We start from the raw sequence: 24023 nt of genomic DNA on the forward strand, positions 1-24023 counted from the left end.
TTCGTGTAGATCAGGGTGGACTAACGAGAGCCTCGTCTTAAGTGCCCTTTTCATGAGCAGTTCAGCGGGAGGGACCCCGGTGAGCGAGTGGGGTCTTGTGCGGTAACTGAGCAGGACTCGGGATAAGCGAGTCTGCAGTAAGCCTTCAGTTACCTTTTTCAAGCTATGCTTGATTGTTTGACCTGCTCGTTCTGCCTGATCATTGGACGCTGGTTTAAACGGGGCAGATGTGACATGTTTGACCCCATTGCGGGTCATGAATTCCATGAATTCGGCACTGGTAAAGCACGGCCCAGTGTCACTTACAGGCAGGCCGTGCATGGCAAACAGGGTCGTAGGCTTTCAATGGTGGCAGCGAACGGCTTGCCAACATTATCACACATTCAATCCATTTGGAGTACGCATCTACAACCACTAGAAACATTTTTCCCAAGAATGGGCCTGCATAGTCAACATAAACCCTAGACCACGGTTTGGAGGGCCAAGACCATAAATTTAGTGGCTCCCTGGGTGCATTGCTTAACTGGGAACATGTATTATATTTGTGCATACAGGACTCTAAGTCTGCATCGATACCGGGCCAACACACGTGATCTGGCTATCGCTTTCATTATTAGGATGCCTGGGTGGGTACTGTGGAGATCACCATTGAAAGTGTCCCTGCCCTTTTTTGGCACAACTACCCGATTGCCCCATAGGAAGCAGTCTGCCTGTATAGACATTTCATCTTTGCACCGCTGGTACGGCTTTATTTCTTCCTGCATCTCTAACGGGACACTAAACCAACTCCCGTGGAGCACACAGTTTTTTTAAGGGGTCCTGGCTCGTCCAGGTTCTAATCTGTCGGGCGGTAACAGGTGATTGCTCACTCTCGAATGCTTCCATTACCATAACTAAATCTGCAGGCTGTGCCATCTCCACCCCGGTGGTGGGCAATGGTAGCCTACTGAGAGCATCGGCACAGTTTTCTGTGCCTGGCCTGTGGCGGATGGCGTAGTTGTTTGCGGACAACGTGAGCGCCCATCTCTGGATGCAGGCCGATGCATTCGTATTTATTCCCTTATTTTCAGAAAAGAGGGATATAAGCGGCTTATGGTCGGTTTCCAATTCAAATTTGAGCCCAAACAGATATTGATGATTTTTTTTACCCCGTAAGCACATGCTAACGCTTCTTTTTCGATCATACTGTAAGCCGTCTCGGCCTTAGACAGACTTCTGGATGCATAAGCAACCGGTTGCAATTTCCCAAATTCATTAGCTTGTTGCAATACACACCCGACCCCGTACGATGACGCATTACATTGATCATACAGCACAAGCAATTTGTTTGAATATAACAGCTTCCTAGCTTTCTCAAAGGCATTTTCTTGGCTTTTACCCCATACCCATTCATCTCCCTTACACAGTGCAGTGGTTCACACAGTGTGCTAAGACCCGGTAAGAAGTTACCAAAATAGTTCAGGAGTCCTAGAAACAACCGCAGCTCTGTCACGTTCTGCGTTCTCGGTGGGTCTGATGCCATCAGCTGCGATTCTTCTCCCCTGGAACTCCACTTCAGGTGCCAGATAAACGCACCTCGAGCATTTTAACCTGAGCCCCACACGATTAAGCCGACTAAGAACCTCCTCCAGGTTCTGCAGGTGCTCGATGGTGTCCCGACCTGTAGCCAAGATGTCATCCTGGAAGACCGGGACTGACTTCAGCTAGCTTTCCATGTTCCTCTGGAACATCACCACGGCCGATCGAATCCCAAATGGGCATCTGTTGTAAATGAAGAGACCTTTGTTCATGTTGATGCAGGTGAGGCCTTTCAAAGATTCCTCCAGCTCCAGCATTATGTAGGCCGAGGTCAAGTCCAGCTTCATGAACGTTTTCCCTGCCGCCAGCATCGCAAATAGGTCGTCTGACTTCAGTAGCTGGTATTGATCCAGCAGTGAGAAACGATTAATAGTTACTTTGTAATCACCACAGATTCTGACGGTGCCATCTCCCTTGAGGACTGGGACAATCGGACTGGCCCACTCATTGAATTCGATCGGCGAAATGATGCCCTCTCATTGCAGCCTGTCCAGCTCGATCTCCACCCTCTCGCCTTGTGATGGATGGGTCGCGCCCCCAGAATCAAATGGATCTGCACTTTTGCTCCTTGGAACTTTCCGATGCCTGGTTCGAACAGCGAGGGGCACTTGCTTAGAACCTGGGCACATGAGGTGTTGTCGATGGACGAAAGCGCTTGGATATCGTCCCAGTTCCAGCGTATCTTTCCCAGCCAGCTCCTGCCGAACAGTGTGAGGCCATTGCCCGGTACCACTCAGAGTGGTAACTCGTGCACCGCTCCATCGTAGAAGACCTTTACGGTAGCACTGGCAATTACGGGAATCAGTTCCTTTGTGTACGTTCTGAGTTTGGTACAAATGGGAGTCAGGATTGACCTTGAAGCCTTGCTGCACCATAACTTATCGAAAGTCTTTTTACTCATTATGGACTAGTTTGCACCCGTGTCCAGCTCCATGGACACCGGGAGTCCATTTAATTCAACCTTCAGCATTATTGGGGGACACTTTGTGGCAAATGTGTGCACCCCATATACGTCTGCCTCCTCGGTCTGAGGCTCTGGTTCGTCATGATCCACCGTGGATTTGTCCTCCTCTGCTACATGGTGGTTTGCAGGATTAGCAGGGTTTGCAGCTCGCCTGCACATGCTTTGGTTCCACAGCCCTTGCAAACGTATCCTTTGAAGCGGCATGAATGGAATCTAAGATCACCCTCGCAGTGCTAACGAGGTGTTAATTGCCTTGTATTTATCACCCTTGATGGCGGACTCTGCGTCATCTGCAGACATGCAGCTACAGGCGTATAAGTCCTGCCATGTACATTTCAATTCGAAAACAACGTTACTTTGTTCACAGTACTTGCAGCAGCACTAGTGTTTGGTATTGTCACTGGTGGAGATAAATGCCTGGGCTATCGCTATGGCTTTACTCAAGGTTAGGGTCGCTACAGTAAAAAGTTTGCGAAGTATTACTTCATGGCCAATGCCAAGTACAAAGAAGTCCCTGAGCATATGCTCCAAGTGTCCTTCAAATTCGCAATGTCCTGCAAGGTGCCTTAGCTCGGTGATGTAGTTCACCACTTCCTGGCCTTCAGACCTCTTGTACGTGTAGAACCGATACCTCGTCATCAGAATGCTTTCCTTCAGGTTTAGATGCTCCCAGACCAGTATGCACAACTCATGGTATGACTTGTCTGTGGGTTTTGCTTGAGTGAGCAGGGTTTTCATGAGGCCATACGTGGATGCTCGCAAATAGTGAGGAGGATCGCCCTTCGTTTGGCAGCGTCTCCTTCCAGCTCGTTGGCCGCGAAGTATTGGGCAAGTCACTCCATGAAGGTTTCCCAATCATCTCCCTCTGAAAATTTCTCCAGGATGCCCACAGTTCTCTGCATTGTTGCGTTGGGGTTCGTTATCTGTATCTCGTCGCCAGTTGCTATGTCTTGGATAAAGAGTCAGACTAGATGCTGCAAGCTCAAAGTGTGACCATAGTCCTTTATTGCAGATCTCATAGTGCCTCTCCAGCCTGTGAGGATTCCTTATATACAGGTGCTCCCAAGGGATTGTGGGATCTCTTGGGACTCCAGGGGATAGGCCCTCTGGTGGTTAGACATGGTAATTCCAGGTTTACATACATAACACGCTGAAGCTGCGGCAGGCGATGACAGCGACAGCTTCAGGGGACATGCACTGGGCAGCCTGCAGCTCCTGGAGCAAAACTTAAAGGGGAGGTGTGCTGCTGTTAAAGAGAATCCTTCAACTTTTTTTCTGCTCCCTGTTGGTGCTTGGAACGCAGCGTCTGTGCTGCGATCGGTCAGCCCGCACTCTGCTTGAGTGCCGGGCTGTTGACATGGCAGCCCCCAATCCCTGGTGTAGGTCGAACCCTTTTTTTTGCTACAGAGTATGCAGCTTGGGCCCTTCCCTTTAATTAAGGGAAGAGCCCCCTTACGCGGCAGAGTTAGGCGGCCCTGTGCCTAGTGCTGCGCCCCGTTCCCGATGCATCCGCCCTGCTACCACCCCAGAAAGGAAGTGGAGCGCTTTATTTTGCACACTACTCATTTTTGGGGGCGGTAACCCCAATTTCTCACGAGAGGCAAGACCTCTGCGCCTGGTGCAAAGTCTGACATCTCGTGAGTGTTACCGTCCAATACCAATCTTTCCCTGATAGTCAGTGTATTTTGATCTCATCAGAACACGCATAATTGTGGCCATAATTTCTAGCATATACCTATCAAAATTGATTGGCACATTCACATTACCGGGGTATATGTCTTAACTAAACTTTGACTTTTGAACCTAGAAAAAGGGTTGTTATTGAAAATTCAGATATAAAAAGGGTCATCCATTGTCCCAAAATCAGCTGGAAGTCAACCCATTCAGTCCAATCATTTGGACAGCAGGAGTCAGCAAAACCCAGACAGACATGAGTCAACCCAGAGCAAGCTGAAACAGCCCAAGTTCAGACAGGCATGATTGATTCAAATCATCAAGGCAAGCATAAAGAGCTTTAGAACTAAAGTTTCATGATTATTAGAGATTTCATGTTCAGCAAGTCAAAATCATCCTTCCTTTTAAAAGATATCTGCTACAATCTTTTAAGTAGCTGCTGCAGTGGCAGAACTTCCACTCTTCTCCAATCTATGAGCTGTCATTGATTGTGAGAGTGTTGGAGTATACAAATAACAGTTAATGGCATAGAGTTTCCGCTTGGTCATCCATTTTAGTAATGCAAAACAGGTGGCCGAGAGAGAAAGTTGGACGCATGTTTGAAATGGGCATTAAGCCCTTTGTATATGCCTCATGTATAAAACTAGGTTGCACTGAATGCAGCCGGTGCAGGGACAACCAGGTCTTCATCGGCACCATGATCCCATCCCGAATGTCACCTTGGCTGCCCTGTCCCAATGCCCCGATCGCCCCCGTCCCAATGTCTGGATTGCCTCTTGTCCCGATCGCCCTCCTTCCAGATCACGCAATGTCTTGGTCATCCGATCAGCCCTTTCCTGGTTTGTCCCTTCCCTCATGACCATCCTCCCTTTCCTGGCCTCCCCCCACCCTCCTGATCACCCTCCCTTTCTCAATTAAGCCCCTCAGGATCGCATTCCCTTCCCCTTTAATGACCTACCTGAAGGTCACTGCTGCCGATGCAGAGGCCCAAAATTCGAAACCTCTTCGCCGGTGAGCTGCCTGGGGATGCCCAGGAGGAGACCTATGTTCACTGAAGCCCATTTACATGAAGCCCGATGCCCAATATCAGATTTGCCTCAGACCTATCTGTTCAGCCACAGGGATCGTTCCCTGCGCCCAGTTCACGCTGAAATGAATTTTTAGGCCAAGATGTTTAACAAGATATTTCTCTCTCGTATAGACTGACGAGCTCAGAGATGCAAAATGGAGGTGAAACAGTGCCACTACTGGTGGAAGGGTGTAATTTCAGTGACAAATTTACATAGGCAACTTCCAAAATTTATAATGGATAAAGCTGACAAAAATGTAATAAAAATTACAAAAGAAAGTAAGATCTTGTAGCTGGGGAGTGCACACAGATGTAAGATTTTTAATATATTATTAGTAGATCTCTTGTCACACTGTACATGAGAATATGGTTTACTCTCTTCGTCTCTTATGCCTATCCTTTTATGCTTTTTTCTCTTCTCTTCTGTTTCTCTCCCCTTAAATCTTCTTCTCTTCTGCTTCTGTCTCATGTCTTTTTCTTCTTTTTGTCCTTCCTTTTGGTTGGGAGGTGATGTCTGTGGGCTGGTGCAGAGGGAAATTTGGCCCTTGGCGGCTCCCTTCCCATCCTCTTACCCAATCACTCGAATTTCTTCCACCTCTTTTCCCATTTCCCCCCCATATCCCTTCGCCATCTCAATATCTGCTCCTCTTCCTACCACACCCTCTCTCCCATTACCACCCATACCTCTTGTCCTTTGAACTACCTACTCAACCGTTGTATCTTCCCCTTCCCTTGCTCCACTGTCACTTTCCTTAACCCTCCATCCACTCACCCCCACTCTCACTTGCTCCTCCCAAGGGAGGGTGACGAGAGATCAGAAACCTCCTCATCCTCAACCAGTTTTTCTCCTCTGCTCATCATTGCACCCACCCTTCCTAGCTATTTCCTTCAAAGTAGTATTGTTTTCTTTCAGTTTGTTTATTTTAAAAACAATGGAATTAAAATAGAATGTGGAACAAACTGCCTGTTTACTTTTTTCACTATTGTCTGCCTTTCTCTTCTTGTCTTTGCTCTCACTTTTTTCTATCTTAAATAACAAAGCTACCAAGTCATGAACAGGCATATGAATTGGAAACTGAGCTACAAAATAAATCTTTATAATTACTGTACTTACTTCAACAATTGAGGTTCCTATGAGTATGAAAGCATTCATCTTCATGTACAAGAGATAGTTACAAAGAAGGACTGCATGGTCCTCTTTACCTCCAAGTATCAGATGAATAAATTGCTGAAAGAAAGTAAAATTAATTGAAGCTATTAGTTGGCATTCTTCTTCAAGTAAACAACGTGTTCATAGATATTAATAATGTGCAAATTTATAACATTTACAATCCCACACTTTGGGATATTGGTAGTTTTACCAGAATAAAAAGTGACCATGAACAATTTTCTTTTTATTCATTCACAGGATGTGGGCATCACTGGCAAGGCCAGCCCTACTTGCCCTTGTGGAAGGTGATGGTGAGCCACCTTCTTGAACCGCTGCTGTCCGTGTGGTTAAGGTACTCCCACAGTGCTGTTAGGTAGGGAGCTCCAGGATTTTGACCCAGCGATGATGACGGAATGGCGGTATATTTGCAAGTCAGGATGGTGTGTGACTTGGAAGGAAACTTGGAGGTGATGGTGTTCCCATGCGCCTGCTGTCATTGTCCTTCTAGATGATAGAGATCACGTTGTCGAAGAAGACATGGCCAGTTGCTGCAATGCATCTTGTAGACAGTGCATACTGCAGTCACAGTGTGCCAGTGGTGGAGGGAGGGAATGTTTAAGGTGGTGGATAGGGTACCAATCAAGCAGATTGCTTTGTCCTGGATGGTGCAATCTTCTTGAGTGTTGTTGGAGCTGCAGTCATCCAGGCAAGTGGAGAGTATTCCATCGCACTCCAGACCTGTGCCTTGTAGGTCATGGAAAGGCTTTGGGGAGTCAGGAGGCGAGACACTCATCACAGAATACCCAGCCTCTGACCTGCTCTTGTAGCCACAGTATTTATGTGGCTGATCCAGTTAAATTTATGGTCAATGGTGCACCCCCCAGAACATTGATGGTGCAGGATTCAACGATGGTCATAAGAACATAAGAACGTAAGAAATAGGAGCAGCAGCAAGCCATTTAGCACCTTGAGCCTACTCCGCCATTCATGGCTGATTGGATCATGAACTCAGCCCGCTCCCCATAATCCTTTATTCCTTTATCACTCAAAAATCTATCTCCGCCTTCAAGATATTCAATGATCCAGGCACCACAGCTCTCTGGGGCAGAGAATTCCATAGATTTACAACCCTCTGAGAGAAGAAATTTCTCCTCATCTCAGTTTTAAATGGGCGGCCCCTTATTCTGAGACTATGTCCCCTAGTTTTAGTTTCCCCTATGAGTGGAAATATCCTCTCTGCATCCACCTTGTCGAGCCCCCTCATTATCGTATGTTTCAATAAGATCACCTCTCATTCTTCTGAACTCCAATGTGTATAGGCCCAACCAACTCAACCTATCTTCATACGTCAACCTCCTCATGTCCGGAATCAACCTAGTGAACCTTCTTTGAACAGCCTCCAATACAAGTATATCCTTCCTTAAATACGGAGACCAAAACTGTATGCAATACTCCAGGTGTGACCTCACCAATGCCCTGTACAGCTGTAGCAGGACTTCTCTGCTTTTATACTCCATCCCCCTTGTAATAATCAACATTCCATTTGCCTTCCTGATTACATACTGTACCTGCATACTAACATTTTGTGTTTCATGCACAAGGACGCCCAGATCCCTCTGTAGTGCAGCACTTTGCATTTTTTCTCCATTTAAATTATAATTTGCTTTCGATTATTTCTGCCAAAGTGGATAACCTCACATTCTCCCACATTATACAGCATCTGCCAATTTTTTGCCCACTCACTTAGCCTGTCTATATCTCTTTGCAGATTTTTGGTGTCCTCCTCACAATTTGCTTTCCCATCCATTTTTGTATCATCAGCAAACTTGGTTACATTACACTCGGTCTCTTCATCCAAGTCATTAATATAGATTGTAAATAGTTGAGGACCCAGCACCGATCCCTGCGGCACCCCACTAGTCACTGTTTGCCAACCAGAAAATGACCTATTTATCCCAACGCTCTGTTTTCTGTTAGTTAGCCAATCTTCTATCCATGCTAATATATTACCCCCAAACCCATGAGCTTTTATCTTGTGCAGTAACCTCTTATGTGGTACCTTATCGAATGCCTTCTGGAAATCCAAATACACCACATCCCCCAGTTCCCCCTTATCCACCCTACTCGTTACATCCTCAAAGAACTCCAGCAAATTTGTCAAACATGATTTCCCTTTCATAAAACCATACTGGCACTGCTAATGTCGCTGGAGGAGTTGCGAATGGAACTGAACACTGTGCAATCACCAGTGAACATCTCCACTTCTGATCTTATGATGGAGGGAAGGTCGTTGATGAAGCAGCTGAAGATGGTTGGGTGTTAAGACACTGCCCAGAGGAATTCCTGCAGCGATGTCCTGGGGCTGATATTATTGGCATCCAACAACCACAATCGTCTTCCTTGTGCTAGGTATGACTCCAGCCAGTGGAGAGTTTTCCCCGATTCCCATTGACTCCAGTTTTACTAGGGTTTCTTGATGTCACACTTGGTCAAATGGTGCCTTGATGTCAAGAGCAATCACTCTCACTTCACCTCTGGAATTCAGCTCTTTTGTCCTTGTTTGAATCAAGGTTGTAATGAGGTCTGGAGCCGAGTGGTCCTAGCGGAATCAAACAGCATATTGGTGAGAAGGTTATTGGTAAGTAAGTGTCGCTTGATATTACTGTCGACAATCCCTTTCATCACTTTGCTGATGATTGAGAGTAGGCTGATGGGGTGGTAATTGGTTGGATTGGATTTATCTTGCTTTTTGTGGACAGGACACATCTGGGCAATTTTCCACATTGTCGGCTAGATGCCAGTTTTGTAACTACATAAGAACATAAGAAATAGGAACAGGAGTAGGCCATACGGCCCCTCGAGCCTGCTCCGCCATTCAATAAGATCATGGCTGATCTGATCATGGACTCAGCTACACTTCCCTGCCCGCTCCCCATAACCCCTTATCCCCTTATCGTTTAAGAAACTGTCTATTTCTGTCTTAAATTTATTTCAATGTCCCAGCTTCCACAGCTCTCTGAGGCAGCGAATTCCACAGACTGTACTGGAACAGCTTGGCTAGAGGCACAGCTAGTTCTGGAGCACAAGTCTTCAGTGCTACAACCGGCATGATGTCAGAGCCCATAGCCTTTGCTGTATCCAGTGCAGTCAGCCATTTCTTGATAGCACGTGGAGTGAATTGAATTGGTTGAAGACTGGCTTCTGTGATGGTGGAGACTTCAGGAGGAGGCCGAAGTGAATCATACACTCGGCACTTCCAACTGCAGATGATTGCAAATGCTTCATCCTTGTCTTTTGAACTCAAGTGCTGGGCTCCGCCATCGTTGAGGATGGGGATATTCATGGAGCCGCCTCCTCCTGTTAGTTATTTAATTGTCCACTACCATTCTCAACTGGATGTGGCAGGATTGCAGAGTTTTGAGCTGATGCATTGGTTGTGGGATCGCTTAGCTCTGTCTATAGCATGCTGTTTAGCATGCATGTAGTCCTGTGTTGTAGCTTCACCAGTTTGGCACCTCATTTTTAGGTATGCCTGGTGTTGCTCCTGGCTTGTTCTTCTACACTCCACATTGAATTAGGGTTGGTCCCCTGGCTTGATGGTAATGGTAAGGTGAGGGACATGCCGATTCATGAGGTTACCAATTGTGGTGGTTTACAATTCTGCTGCTACTGATGGTCCACCGTGCCTCATGGTTGCTGACAATACTGTCATGGACAGATGCATTATGGTTGCCCACAATATTATCATAGACAGATGCAGCTTCGACAGGTAGATTGGTGAGGACAAAGTCAAGTAGGTTTTTCCCTCACATTGGTTCTCTCGCCACCTGCCACAGGCCCAGTCTGGTAGCTATGTCCTTCAGGACTTGGCCAGCTCAGTCAAGAGGTGCTACTGAGCCACTCTTGGTGATAGACATTGAAGTAGTATAGTGGTTTACTAGGCCATTTCAGAATAAGAACGTAAGAACATAAGAATTAGGAACAGGAGTAGGCCATCTAGCCCCTCGAGCCTGCCCTGCCATTTAATAAGATCATGGCTGATCTGGTCATGGACTCAGCTCCACTTACCCGCCCTCTCTCCGTAACCCTTAATTCCCTTATTGGTTAAAAATCTATCTATCTTTGACTTGAAAACATTCAATGAGCTAGCCTCAACTGCTTCCTTGGGCAGAGAATTCCACAGATTCACAACCCTCTGGGAGAAGACATTTTTTCTCAACTCGGTTTTAAATTGCCTCCTCCGTATTTTGAGGCTGTGCCCCCTAGTTCTAGTCTCCCCCACCAATGGAAACAACCTCTCTGCCTCTATCTTGTCTATCCCTTTCATGATTTTAAATGTTTCTATAAGATCACCCCTCATCCTTCTGAACTCCAAGGAGTAAAGATCCAGTCTACTCAATCTATCATCATAAGGTAAACCCCTCATTTCTGGAATCAGCCTAGTGAATTGTCTCTGTACCCCTTCCAAAGCTAGTATATCCTTCCTTAAGTAAGGTGACCAAAACTGCACGCAGTACTCCAGGTGCGGCCTTACCAATACCTTATACAGTTGCAGCAAGACCTCCCTGCTTTTGTACTCCATCCCTTTCGCAATGAAGGCCAATATTCCATTTGCCTTCCTGATTACCTGCTGCACCTGCAAACTAACCTTTTGGGATTCATGCACAAGGACCCCCAGGTCCCTTTGCACCACAGCATGTTGTAATTTCTCCCCATTCAAATAATATTCCCTTTTACTGTTTTTTTTCCCCACTTTCCGACATTGTATTCCATCTGCCAAACCTTAGCCCATTCACTTAACCTATCCAAATCTCCTTGCATTCTCTCTCAGTCCTCTACACAACCCGCTTTCCCACTAATCTTAGTGTCATCTGCAATTTTTGTTGCACTACACTCTGTCCCCTCTTCTAGGTCATCTATGTATATTGTAAACAGTTGTGGTCCCAGCACTGATCCCTGTGGTGCACCACTAACCACTGATTTCCAACCCGAAAAGGACCCATTTATCCCGACTCTCTGCTTTCTGTTCGCCAGCCAATTCTCTATCCATGCTAATACATTTCCTCTGACTCCGCGTACCTTTATCTTCTGTAGTAACCTTTTGTGTGGCACCTTATTGAATGCCTTTTGGAAATCTAAATACACCACATCCATCGGTACACCTCTATCCACCATGCTCGTTATATCCTCAAAGAATTCCAGTAAGTTAGTTAAACATGATTTCCCTTTCATGAATCCATGCTGCATCTGCTTGATTGCACTATTCCTATCCAGATGTCCCGCTATTTCTTCCTTAATGATAGTTTCAAGCATTTTCCCCACTACAGATGTTAAACTAACCGGCCTATAGTTACCTGCCTTTTGCCTGCCCCCTTTTTTAAACAGAGGTGTTACATTAGCTGCTCTCCAATCTGCTGGTACCTCCCCAGAGTCCAGAGAATTTTGGTAGATTATAACGAATGCATCTGCTATAACTTCAGCCATCTCTTTTAATACCCTGGGATGTATTTCATCAGGACCAGGGGACTTGTCTACCTTCAGTCCCATTAGCCTGTCCAGCACTACTCCCCTAGTGATAGTGATTGTCTCAAGGTCCTCCCTTCCCACATTCCTGTGGCCTGCAAATTTTGGCATTGTTTTTGTGTCTTCCACTGTGAAGACGGAAGCAAAATAATTGTTTAAGGTCTCAGCCATTTCCACATTTCCAATTATTAAATCTCCCTTCTCATCTTCTAAGGGATCAACATTTACTTTAGTCACTCTCTTCCGTTTTATATATCGGTAAAAGCTTTTACTGTCTGTTTTTATGTTTTGCGCCAGTTTACTTTCGTAATCTATCTTTCCTTTCTTTATTGCTTTCTTAGTCATTCTTTGCTGTTGTTTAAAATTTTCCCAATCTTCTAGTTTCCCACTAACCTTGGCCACCTTATACGCATTGGTTTTTAATTTGATACTCTTCTTTATTTCCTTGGTTATCCACGGCTGGTTATCACTTCTCTTGCCGCCCTTCTTTTTCACTGGAATATATTTTTTTTTGCGCACTATGAAAGAGCTCCTTAAAAGTCCTCCACTGTTCCTCAATTGTGCCACCGTTTAGTCCTTGTTTCCAGTCTACTTTAGGTCCTTGTTTCCAGTCTACTTTAGGATGAATTTAAGAGTCAACCACATTGCTGTGGGTCTAGAGTCACAAAAAGACCAGACTGGGTAAGGTCAGCATATTTCCTTCCCTAAAGGAATTAGTGAACAATCCAGTAGTTTCATGATCATTATTCCAGATTTATTTAATTAACTAAATTTAAATTCCCCAGCTGCTTTGGTGGAGATTTGAACTTATGTTTCCAGACTTTTAATCCAGTCCTCTGGATTATTAGTTCAGTAACAAAACCACTTAACTTTGGGAACAGGGTTCACACTACTTGGGTACCTTGCTATTCTTCTCTGTGCAGTCTGTGAGACCAACACATGATGGGTTAAAAGTTAAAACAGCTTTCTGTTGAGCTAAATTGGCTGAGGATTTTAAAGTAAGGATATCTTCATGGAAAGAAAATAGTAAAATGTATAAGAGTCATTCAGCCATATCTGAATGTGTTAACTTGATCAATCTGTTTAGGGAGCAGAGAGTTTTACTACAGCAATAAATCATCATCATCATAGGCAGTCCCTTGGAATCGAGGAAGACTCTTAGAATGAGTCCTTAGGTGACTGAACAGTCCAATACGAGAACCACAGTCCCTGCTCAGGTGGGACAGACAGTCGTTGAGGGTCAGGGAGGGTGGGACAGGTTTGCTGCACGTTCTTGATTTCTGTATGCACTCGGCGATGAGACTCGAGGCATTCAGCGCCCTCCCGGATACACTTCCTCCACTTAGGGCGGTCTTTGGCCAAGGACTCCCAGGTGTTGGTGGGGATGTTGCACTTTATCAGGGAGGCTTTGAGGGTGTCCTTGTAACGTTTCTTCTGCCCACCTTTGGCTCGTTTGCCATGAAGGAGTTCAGAGTAGAGCGCTTGCTTTGGGAGTCTCGTGTCTGGCATGCGAACAATGTGGCCTGCCCAGCGGAGCTGATCAAATGTGGTGAGTGCTTCAATGTTGTGGATGTTGGCCTGGTCGAGGACGCTAATGTTGGTGCGTCTGTCCTCCCAGGGGATTTGTAGGATCTTGCGGAGGCATCGGTGGTGATATTTCTCCAGCGACTTGATGTGCCTACTATACATGGTTCATGTCTCTGAGCAATACAGGAGGGTGGATATTACTACAGCCCTGTAGACCATGAGCTTGGTGGCAGATTTGAGGGCCTGGTCTTCAAACACTCTTTTCCTCAGGCGGCCAAAGGCTGCGCTGGCCCACTGGAGGTGGTGTTGAATCTCCTCATCAATGTCTGCTTTTGTTGATAAGAGGCTCCCAAGTTATGGGAAATGGTTCACGTTATCCAGGGCCGCGCCATGGATCTTGATGACTGGGGGGCAGTGCTGTGCAGCGAGGACAGGCTGGTGGAGGACCTTTGTCTTACGAATGTTTAGCGTAAGGCCCAATTAGAGGAATTGAGTGCCTGGTTGTTTAGTTTATGTTGTTATTCTGTTGGCATTTGTGTATATCTTTGAGGTACCACAATTTATTGATAGTATGCATGGAATGCAGTGATCAAAGGTAAAACTTAGTATAAGAAATGTAAGGGAACACTGTTTAGCAGCTCACACTGTAATCAGTTCATGTGTGTCTCAGAAGCAGCTGGTGCTCACATTGGTTTTCTGAAGTGTGTGTCTCAGCACCTCAAATATTGGTTTTGTGCAGTATGAAAAGACTTGTGCACTCACACAGATTGTGGATAATATGAGGTCTCAATAAAGATCTGATCCTGCATTATTACAACTGAGTGTGTGTGTAATCTGGCATTTAAAGTAACAAAACAAAAAAGAACAAGAAAGCAGTCCAACATATGCTAACATACCCCCTAAATTACAAAGATGTATATAGTACATCATGGGTATAGTCTTATATGTGAAAACATGATTGGACTCCTACCATTACTCCTCATGTGTAAAATATTAAGTAACAGTTATGAAGCGATTATTAAATAATATAATCAACTTCTTTACATGTTCTTCCTCTTAAAATACATAACATTTATCTCTGGTGTTTTACTTACCTGTGATGTCAGCCAAATTTTGCAGGCATCTGGAAAATCCAGGCTATCTGGAAGGTATGGAATCAAGGACACAAATCTAGCTAGAAGATTCTAAAATGGAAAAAAGTACCAATTATATGTGTTAACAATATTGCAAATAATACAAAGGTGAATTGTTTTTTATAAGCATTAAAGTAACTGCTCATTTATTTTGATAACTGCCAAATTATTTGAGAAATTCAAACCGAAGAAACATAAGAACCCAATAAGAACCCAGAGACAATAGCGGGAGCAAAGTCCGGAAGAAGTCTAAATTCAACATGATTCCGTCGAATTGTCTGATTTCAACATGGCTACCTAATTATAATTTTACTTCCGGGTTTCATGTCTCCTTTGATACATCTCCGGTGGTGCCCTGGAAGGTGCTAAAGGCAAAAGATTAAAGGGAAGTAGTGACTTTCACAGAAACTGGGAATGCATGTCCAACAGGGACCAGAGCTTCTTATAGCAAGCTTCATGTTATATATGTAAACCTTGTGTAGCCACCAGAGGGCTCATCCACTTGGGAGCACCTGTACTTAAGGAGGCCTCACAGGCTGGAGAGGCACTCTGGAGATCTGCAATAAAAGACTAAAGTCACACTTTACTTTGAGCTCACAGTATCTAGTCAGACTCTTTATTCATACATAACAACTGGCGACGAGATACAGATGATGAATCCAACGATGCAGAGAAGAGTGGGCATCCTGGAGAAATTTTCGGAGGGAGATGATTGGGAAACCTTCGTGGAGCGACTCGACCAATACTTTGTGGTCAACGAGCTGGAAGGAGAAGCGAATGCTGCCAAACAAAGGGCGATTCTCCTCAGCGTCTGCGGGGCACCAACGTATGTCCTCATGAAAAATCTGCTTGCTCCAGCGAAACCCAAAGAAATCGTACAATCATTTGTGCACACAGGTCCAGGAGCATCTGAACCTGAAGGAAAGCATTCTGATGGCGGGGTACCGGTTCTACACCTACAAAAGGTCTGAAGGCCAGGAAATGGCGAGCTATGTCACCGAGCTGAGACACCTTGCAGGACATTGTGAATTTGAAGGACATTTAGAGCACATGCTCAGGGACTTCTGCATACTTGGCATTGGCCATGAAGTGATAATTCGCAAACTTTTGACTGTAGAGACCCCAACCTTGAGTAAAGCCGTAGCGATAGCCCAGGCATTCATTGCCACCAGTGACAATACTAAGCAAATCTCTCAGCACATGAGTGCTGCTACAAGTACTGTGAACAAAGTGATGTTGTTTCCAAATCGCCTGCAGCTGCATGTCCACAGATGTCTGAGTCCACAATCAAGGGTGATGAATGCAAGGCCATTAACACCTTGTTTGCGCTGCCGTGGTGATCATCGGTTCCATTCATGCCATATGTGCAGGCGAGCTGCAAACCCTGCTAATCCTGCAAACCACCATGTTGCAGAGGAGGACAGATCCACGGCAGATCACGATGAACCAGAGCCTCAGACCGAGGAGGCAGAGGTATATGGGGTGCACACTTTTACCACAAAGTGTCCCCCGATAATGCTGAAGGTCGAATTAAATGGACTCCCGGTGTCAATGGAGCTGGACACAGGCGCGAGCCAGCCCATTATGAATAAACAGACTTTCAATAAATTGTCGCCAGGCAAGGCTTCAAGGCCAGTCCTGACTCCCATTCACACTAAACTGAGAACGTACACAAAGGAACTGAATCCCGTAATCGGCAGTGCTACTGTAAAGGTCTCCTACGATGGAGCGGTGCACAAGTTACCGCTCTGAGTGGTACCGGGCGATGATCTCACGCTGCTCAGCAGGAGCTGGCTGGGAAAGATTAGCTGGATCTGGGACCACATCTGAGCGCTCTCGTCCATTGACGACACTTCGTGTGTCCAGGTCTTAAACAAATTTCCTTTGCTGTTCGAACCAGGCATTGCGAAATTCCAAGGAGCAAAAGAGCACATTCACCTAATTCCGGGGGCGCGACCCATCCATCATAAGGCGAGAGCAGTGCCATACATGATGAGAGAAAGGGTAGACATCAAACTAGACCGTCTGCAAAGCGAGGGCATCATTTCCCCGATTGAGTTCAACGAGTGGTCCAGTCCTATTATCCCAGTCCTCAAGGGAGACGGCACCGTCAGAATCTGTGGCGATTACAAAATAACTATCAATCGTTTTTCCCTGCAGGACCAATACCCACTACCAAAGGCCGATGATCTCTTTGCAACGCTGGCGGGAGGAAAGACGTTCATGAAGTTGGATCTGACTTCAGTCTACATGACGCAGGAACTGGAAGAATCATCGAAGGCCCTCACCTGCATCAACACGCACAAAGGTCTTTTTGTTTATAACAGATGCCCGTTTCGAATCCGATCAGCAGCGGCAATATTCCAGAGAAACATGGAAAGTTTACTGAAGTCGGTCCCGCACACCATCATCTTCCAGGACGACATCTTGGTCACAGGTCGGGACACAGTCGAGCACCTGCAGAACCTGGAGGAGGTTCTTAGTCGACTCAGGTTAAAACACTCGAAGTGAGTTTTCCTGGCACCTGAAGTGGAGTTCCTAGGGAGAAGAATGGCGGCAGACAACATCAGGCCCACCGATTCGAAGACGGAGGCAATCGAGAACACACCGAGGCCACAGAACGTGACGGAGCTGCGGTCGTTTCTACTTTGGTAACATCTTAACGGGTCTCAGCACACTGTTAGAAATACTGCACGCCTTACTGCGTAAAGGAGATGAATGGATATGGGGTAACAGCTAAGAAAATGCCTTAGTAAAAGCTAGAAAATTGTTATGCTCAAACAAATCGCTTGTGTTGTATGATCCATGTAAACGTTTGGTACTAGCATGTGATGCGTCGTCGTATGGGGTCGGGTGTGTAATGCAACAAGCTAATGAATCTGGGAAATTGCAACCAGTTGCTTATGCATCCAGAAGTCTGTCTAAGGCTGAGAAAGCCTACAGCATGATTGAAAAAGAAACGTTAGTGTATGTTTATGGGGTAAAGAAAATACATCAAGTTTGAATTGGAAACTGACCATAAGCCACTGATATCCCTTTTTTACGAAAGTAAGGGGATAAATACGAATGCATCGGCCCGTATCCAGAGATGGGCGCTCACATTGTCCGCATGCAACTACGCCATCCGCCACAGGCCAGGCACAGAAAACTGTGCCAATGCTCTCAGTAGGCTGCCATTGCCCATCAGGGGGGTGTAAATGGCAGATTTAGTCATGGTAATGGAAGCATTCGAGAGTGAGCAATCACCCGTTACTGCCCGACAGATTGGAACCTGGACGAGCCAGGACCATTTACTGTCCCTCGTAAAAAATTACGGGAGCTGGTCCAGTGTCCCAGTGGAAATGCAGGAAGATGAAATGTCTATACAGGCAGATTGCCTTCTGTGGGGTAATCGGGTAGTGGTCCCCAAGAAGGAACACTTTCATCAGTGATCTCCACAGTACTCACCCAGGCAGTGCAATGATGAAAGAGATAGCCAGATCCCACGTGTGGTGGCCCGGTATTGATGCGGACTTAAGAGTCCTGCGTTCACAGATGTAACACATGCTCGCAGTTAAGCAATGCACCCAGAGAGGCGCCACTAAGTATATGGTCTTGGCCCTCCAACTGTGGTCCAGGGTCCATGTCAACTATGCAGGCCCGTTTTTGGATAAAATGTTCCTCGTGGTTGTAGATGCGTGCTCCAAATGGATTGAATGTGAGATAATATCGGCAAGCACGTCCGCTGCCACCACTGAAAGCCTGCGGGTCATGTTTAACCACGCATGGCCTGCTTGATGTCCTTGTGAGCGACAACGGGCCATGTTTCACCAGTGCAGAGTTCAAAGAGTTCATGAACCGTAATAGGATCAAACATGTTACATCTGCCCCGTTCAAACCAGCATCCAATGGTCAGGCAGAGAGAGCAGTGCAAACCATCAAGCAGAGCTTGAAGGGGGTTACTGAAGGCTCACTGCAGATTCACCTATCCCGAAACCTGCTTAGCTACCGCACGAGACACCACTCGCTCACTGGGATTCCACCCGCTGAACTGCTCATGAAAAGGGCACTTAAGACAAGACTCTCGTTAGTCCACCCTGATCTACATGAACAGGTGGAGAGCAGGTGGCTTCAACAAAGTACATATGATGATCGTGCAAATGTGTCACACGAAATTGAAATCAATGATCATGTATTTGTGTTGAACTATGGACAAGGTCCCAAGTGGCTTCCTGGCACCGTTGTGGCCAAAGAGGAGAGTAGGGTGTTTCAGGTCAAATTTCAAATGGTCTCATCCACCGGAAACACTTGGACCAAATCAAACTCAGATTCACGGACTATCCAGAGCAACCCACATTGGACCCTACCTTCTTTGACCCACCAACATACACACCTGTGGCAACTGACACCGCGATTGACCACGAAGCAGAACCCATCACGCGCAGCAGCCCAGCAGGACCGACCACACCAGGCAGCCCAGCAAGGCCAGCTGCACAGCAGCCCAGTGAGGGCCCAACAAATGATTCACCAGAACCAGCATTTGCACCGAGACGATCAACCAGGGAAAGAAAGGCCCCAGATCGACTCACCTTGTAAATAGTTACACTATTGACTTTGGAGGGGAGTGTTGTTATATATGTAAACCTGTATATACCCTTGTGTAGCTATCAGAAGGCGCATTCACTAGAGTCCCAAGGGATCCCACAATCCCTTAGGAGCACCTGTACTTAAGGAGGCCTCACAGGCTGGAGAGGCACTCTGGAGACCTGCAATAGAAGACTATGGTCACACTTTACTTTGAGCTCACAGTATCTAGTCAGATTCTTTATTCATACGTAACACTTCGGATGTCTGTGACCATCTGCCGTGTCAATCTGAACCTCCAGAAGTATTGCTCTTCAGTCTAAGGATAAGGGGTAAGCCATATAGGATCGAGATGAAGAGAAACTTTTTCACCCAGAGATTTGTGAACCTGTGGAATTCTCTGCCACAGCAAGTTGTTGAGTCCAGTTCGTTGGACATATTCAAAAGGGAGATAGATGGGGCCCTTACGGCTAAAGGGATCAGGGAGAGAAGAATGGGGTGGGGTACTGAGGTTGAATGATCAGCCATGATCATATTGAATAGCGGTGCAGGCTCGAAGGGCCGAATGGCCTACTCCTGCACCTATTTTCTATGTTTCTATGTTAAAAGATCAAGAAAATTGTCAGTACACCCTGTTAGGTGGGTAGTGTCTCCTGTGAACTTGGCCCCTCTGTTGCTCCCCTATTTGTTGTTCACCTTCCTGTTGTCCACCTGCAACTCCCACCACAGCTTGTTGCTTTGGATGACAATTGTCTTCCTTGTCCGTGGTTCAATCTGAAGCAGCCATGGCACCACCCATCCTGATATTCTCTTTGTGAACACATCCAAACTTTACCAATACATCTGTCACTAAAAGAACTCTCAGAAAACCATTTACCAGATGGAACTGAGAAAGCAGTTGTGAGCAATGAGCCTTTATTCATATTGGGACTCCTGCGCTTTAACTATCCCCATGAAGTGGCATTCAATCTCACATCTGTTTTATTGTCAAGTTTCTCAAGTCTGGGGAAATCCATGCTGAAGGTGTAAAATTTAAATCCCTGTCAAAATTCAAGGGAGTACCCTCATTAACCTATTATAATAACAGACCCGTCTCTTGAGATTGGGTTACTCGGCCGCACCCAAACCCACCTCATGGTGGATTTAAGTATCAACTATAGTTAAACAGGAGTTTAATAGATAATGAAGTTGTCTCTCAGATCAATGGCATATTCATACCGTATAGCCTTCCTTCTCAAAAGTGACTCTAGCTGTGCCAGATATCATGCAGGACCAGGCAACCACTGCAGTACTTCATGTGATGCTAGCAGTTACAGTTACTACAGCAGTTACTAACTCAATATAAGAAGATACTGGATCACATCTGTCCCAAGAAGCAAACACTGGCACTCTGCAGTCACCCACCAGACTTACTCATGTGACCCAGGAATCACTCAGAAGGAGCAAATGGTTAGTTAGCAGAAGAGACATGCCATCATTTTCACAAAGGGGAAGCACTAGAATAAAAATCACTGAGTAAAGATGAACCACACGTTATAGAAAGTAACATTGAATGTGGTATGACATTTCATTTAGTATGAGGCAGCATAAGATAGTAGTAATGTGGTAATACCCATTGTACTTTATGTAAGGCTGAACAAAATAGTGGGGATATTGTATTGTTCCACTGTATTGGGCATATGTGGCGATGACTGCATGTTGTTTGATGCAGGCATATAGAAAATGTACTATCGTTGAGAGCCTGCCTTAAAACAGGCTCTCTGCAATCTGCAAGCAAGATTGTGTTTACATGTTCTCAAACTCCAGGTCAGTTTCCTGCTCTGCCATTTATTGTGACTGGGAATACTATATGGCAATGAATCTTCAGGTGCATGATGTGATTGTGCAGCATAAAGTTAACCTCACCCAATAAAACAAGGCCAGCTTTTTTCAATATTTTTTGAGCGTGTTGCTCAAGATATACCAGGAGCATGGGTGTTGGGGCCAATATTTCAGATAGTAGCAGTCAGTCAAGACCTGTTGGTTGCCTGTAGAACATTGATAGGATTTTACATCATCAATGGAGGTGCTCAGATCAGCGGGGAAGAGGTAGCACAGGGGCAGGGGTGGCAGAGGGTCAGGTTGGTGGAGGGCAAGGAACTTTTTTAAAATTGGGTTCTCCCCTCAGCACTGCTCAGAATTATTGACCTCATCAAGCTTTGTTAGTTTCTTTATGAATCCTACAAATAGTTAAAATCTGACGTACAAAGGTTGCTTCTGGATTTTCAGGAAAGGTATCAAGCAATTCTTGTGGTGGACAAAGTGGCTTGATATATCTTGTAACAATCCCGACTCTGCATTCACTGTCAACAGTAGTGACAATGATCCTTCTCTTTGGGTAACATTTCTGAGCCTCCTTTTGAAATGTAAATGCCAAATGCAAAATCTCTTCATCTTCTATTGTTTCCAACTAAAAAAGGTCAAAATAAACAATAATATTAAAGACCATTTATTACATTATTGTTTCAATGTTTAACAAGATAGAAATGAGCAAATGTCCACTTTCTAAATAGATTACTAACCTGCCAGAGAGGTGGTTGCTTTTCTTCCTAATGCAAAAGAGTGCATGTTCAGAAAAAATAATAATCATTGCAGAATTCCACTGCCAAGATAGCACACAGAAAATTCCCCAGTCAAACCACCAATTTCCATAAACCACAAAATGTATTAAAATGTTATTTAATGGTTGGAAAATGGAATAATGGTATATATTATTCTAGATTCAATTTAAAATTTAAATCTCATTCAATAAAATGAGGACTTACATTATCTGAACAAGAAACTTGAGGGTCCAGAGTGACAAAGATTGTTAAAAGGGAGCTTTCTGCAAGTCCAAATTCATAAAATAGCTCACAAGAGCCTGTCTCTATTTTCTTCCAAGTGTATCCGAGTAACATTGCTGGGGTGTCTATTCTGAAAGTACCACTGACCTAGTCATACCACAAACAAAACAAAGGCAACTATAAAAATTATTTAAAAATTTTAGGCAAGTGCTACTTTATAATGATTTAACTGTAACCAATACTAATACCTTTGATTGTTCGAGGATTGTACTGAATGGGATAGCAATAGATCCCAGCCAATGCTTAACATGTGGCTTAATGTTGCAAGTCTTGAGACAGTCATTCTATGATCAAAAATATTAATTCAATTATTTGTTTATTTGTTGTATCAAAATCTAAGAACACTATGAAAAGTCTATTTAAAAGTCTAATCAGAACACATTAGAAATTCCAGAATATACAACATTTTAATAATCGTTTTCAATTGCGATGGTATAAAGTTGTTTACAGGCAGAGTTTTGAATGGATTGGAATTATGAAATGGGTTGATTAAAAAGGGATTGGTGTGCATCCCCTTCATGTTTAAAACCATCAAAATATTTACTTTTTAAAAGTTATTTTTTTCAATGACAGATCAGCCACATCTTTATTATGTGGAGTTCTGGCTGCAAAAAAGGGTGGAAAAATAAGCCAATCGAATAAAAAAAACTGATGACGGAAGAGAGGGTGGTGTGTAGCATTGGTTGAAAAAAACACAATTGAAGATTAGAAAAAGGTAGATGGCCCCATAAGCAACCTCACTGTTGCCCCCTAAGTCATAAGGCAAGCTCAAGGGAACAAAAGAATTTAATTGAACAGTAATTCAGACATGGCAATCTAAAATTGACCAATAGTTTTAAAAACGTTGATACAGCCCCAAAAAATCTGACAATTAAAAAAGGCAGTTCAAGGGATTCAATTTCTGCTTTGGGTGCGCTCAAAATTGCACAAGTTTTGAGAAGCGTTTTTTATTCTTGAGTTTCCGCTCAAAGTAATTTGCGTATTACTGAACATAAAATTTGCCATGAACCAGTGCAATTGGGCAGCCTTTTAGAACATAATTAAAAATTCTATATTTTTGCTTTAAAAAATATTCCTTGAGAGTGGTAACTTGGTACGGTTTGATTAATACATCTGAAAGTGGGTTTGTCATAAAAAAACATTTTAATCAGACTGTCTGGTCCACCACCAATGAGTAACATAAAATAACAGAAAATAACATTTAAAAACCATACAGAATCATTTGTTAGCTATATTGATGTTCAGTAGTCAGTTTCTTGGTAAATTAGAAAAATATGATTAAAAGCTTTTAAAACATGCCTTTCGCCTAAAAAGAAAAAGCTTAATTTTAGAGCTTCCTCGAAGGCCTGCAAACACGAGTAATTAGCAGAAACTTGCAATGGTGAATAATTTGATCTGGGGCAAGACTGTTTTGTGGGCGAGACTGGTTTCGAGCGTGATTTTTTAAAATTAGTGCAAAAGATTGCGGAAACACGATCTGCCCTGAACTTAATTTGCGTTTAAAATGTCATGATCTTTTGTGCTGGTTTCGCTGATTTCAGGAAAATTGTGCCAAAAAAGCCCAATGCAACCAAGCAGAAACTCCAGGCCAATATGTCTATGATCTATTACATATCTGGTCTGGCCTACATGTGACTCCAGTCCCACATTATGGAGTTGACTCTTAATGCCCTCTGGGCAACCAGGAATGGTTAATAACTACTAACTTGTCAGAGTTGTCTATTTCCCAAGAAGAAGAGCAACAACTTTCATTTATATAGTGCTTTTATCATAGTAAAATGTTATTCCTATATTTAAAAAGGGAGATGAAATATGTCCATGGAACTATAGACCAGTTAGCTTAGCAAAGGTGATAGATGTAATAGAAAAACATCTAGAAACCGAAAATGAAATGAAAAATAGTCAGCATGAATTTCAAAAGTGAAGATCATGCTTCACCAACCTTACTGAATTCTTTGAA

The 24023-nt window shown here is 44.5% G+C and overlaps 1 protein-coding gene across 1 annotated transcript in view; it reads right to left on the minus strand.

Annotated features, from left to right (window-relative positions):
• The window catches only part of LOC139255875 (protein CC2D2B-like), a 558271-nt gene that overhangs the window by 58694 nt on the left and 475554 nt on the right, over window positions 1-24023 (minus strand). Inside the window, exons 30-35 of the mRNA XM_070874046.1 lie at window positions 22252-22347; window positions 21986-22150; window positions 21743-21769; window positions 21427-21630; window positions 14580-14669; window positions 6400-6513 (exon numbers count right to left, since the gene is read on the minus strand). Of these exons, the coding sequence (XP_070730147.1) occupies window positions 6400-6513; window positions 14580-14669; window positions 21427-21630; window positions 21743-21769; window positions 21986-22150; window positions 22252-22347 (696 nt within the window). The remainder of the gene's footprint in view (window positions 1-6399; window positions 6514-14579; window positions 14670-21426; window positions 21631-21742; window positions 21770-21985; window positions 22151-22251; window positions 22348-24023) is intronic.

This window comes from Pristiophorus japonicus, chromosome 3, assembly GCF_044704955.1.
Source record: "Pristiophorus japonicus isolate sPriJap1 chromosome 3, sPriJap1.hap1, whole genome shotgun sequence".
NCBI classification, from domain to species: Eukaryota; Metazoa; Chordata; class Chondrichthyes; family Pristiophoridae; genus Pristiophorus; species Pristiophorus japonicus.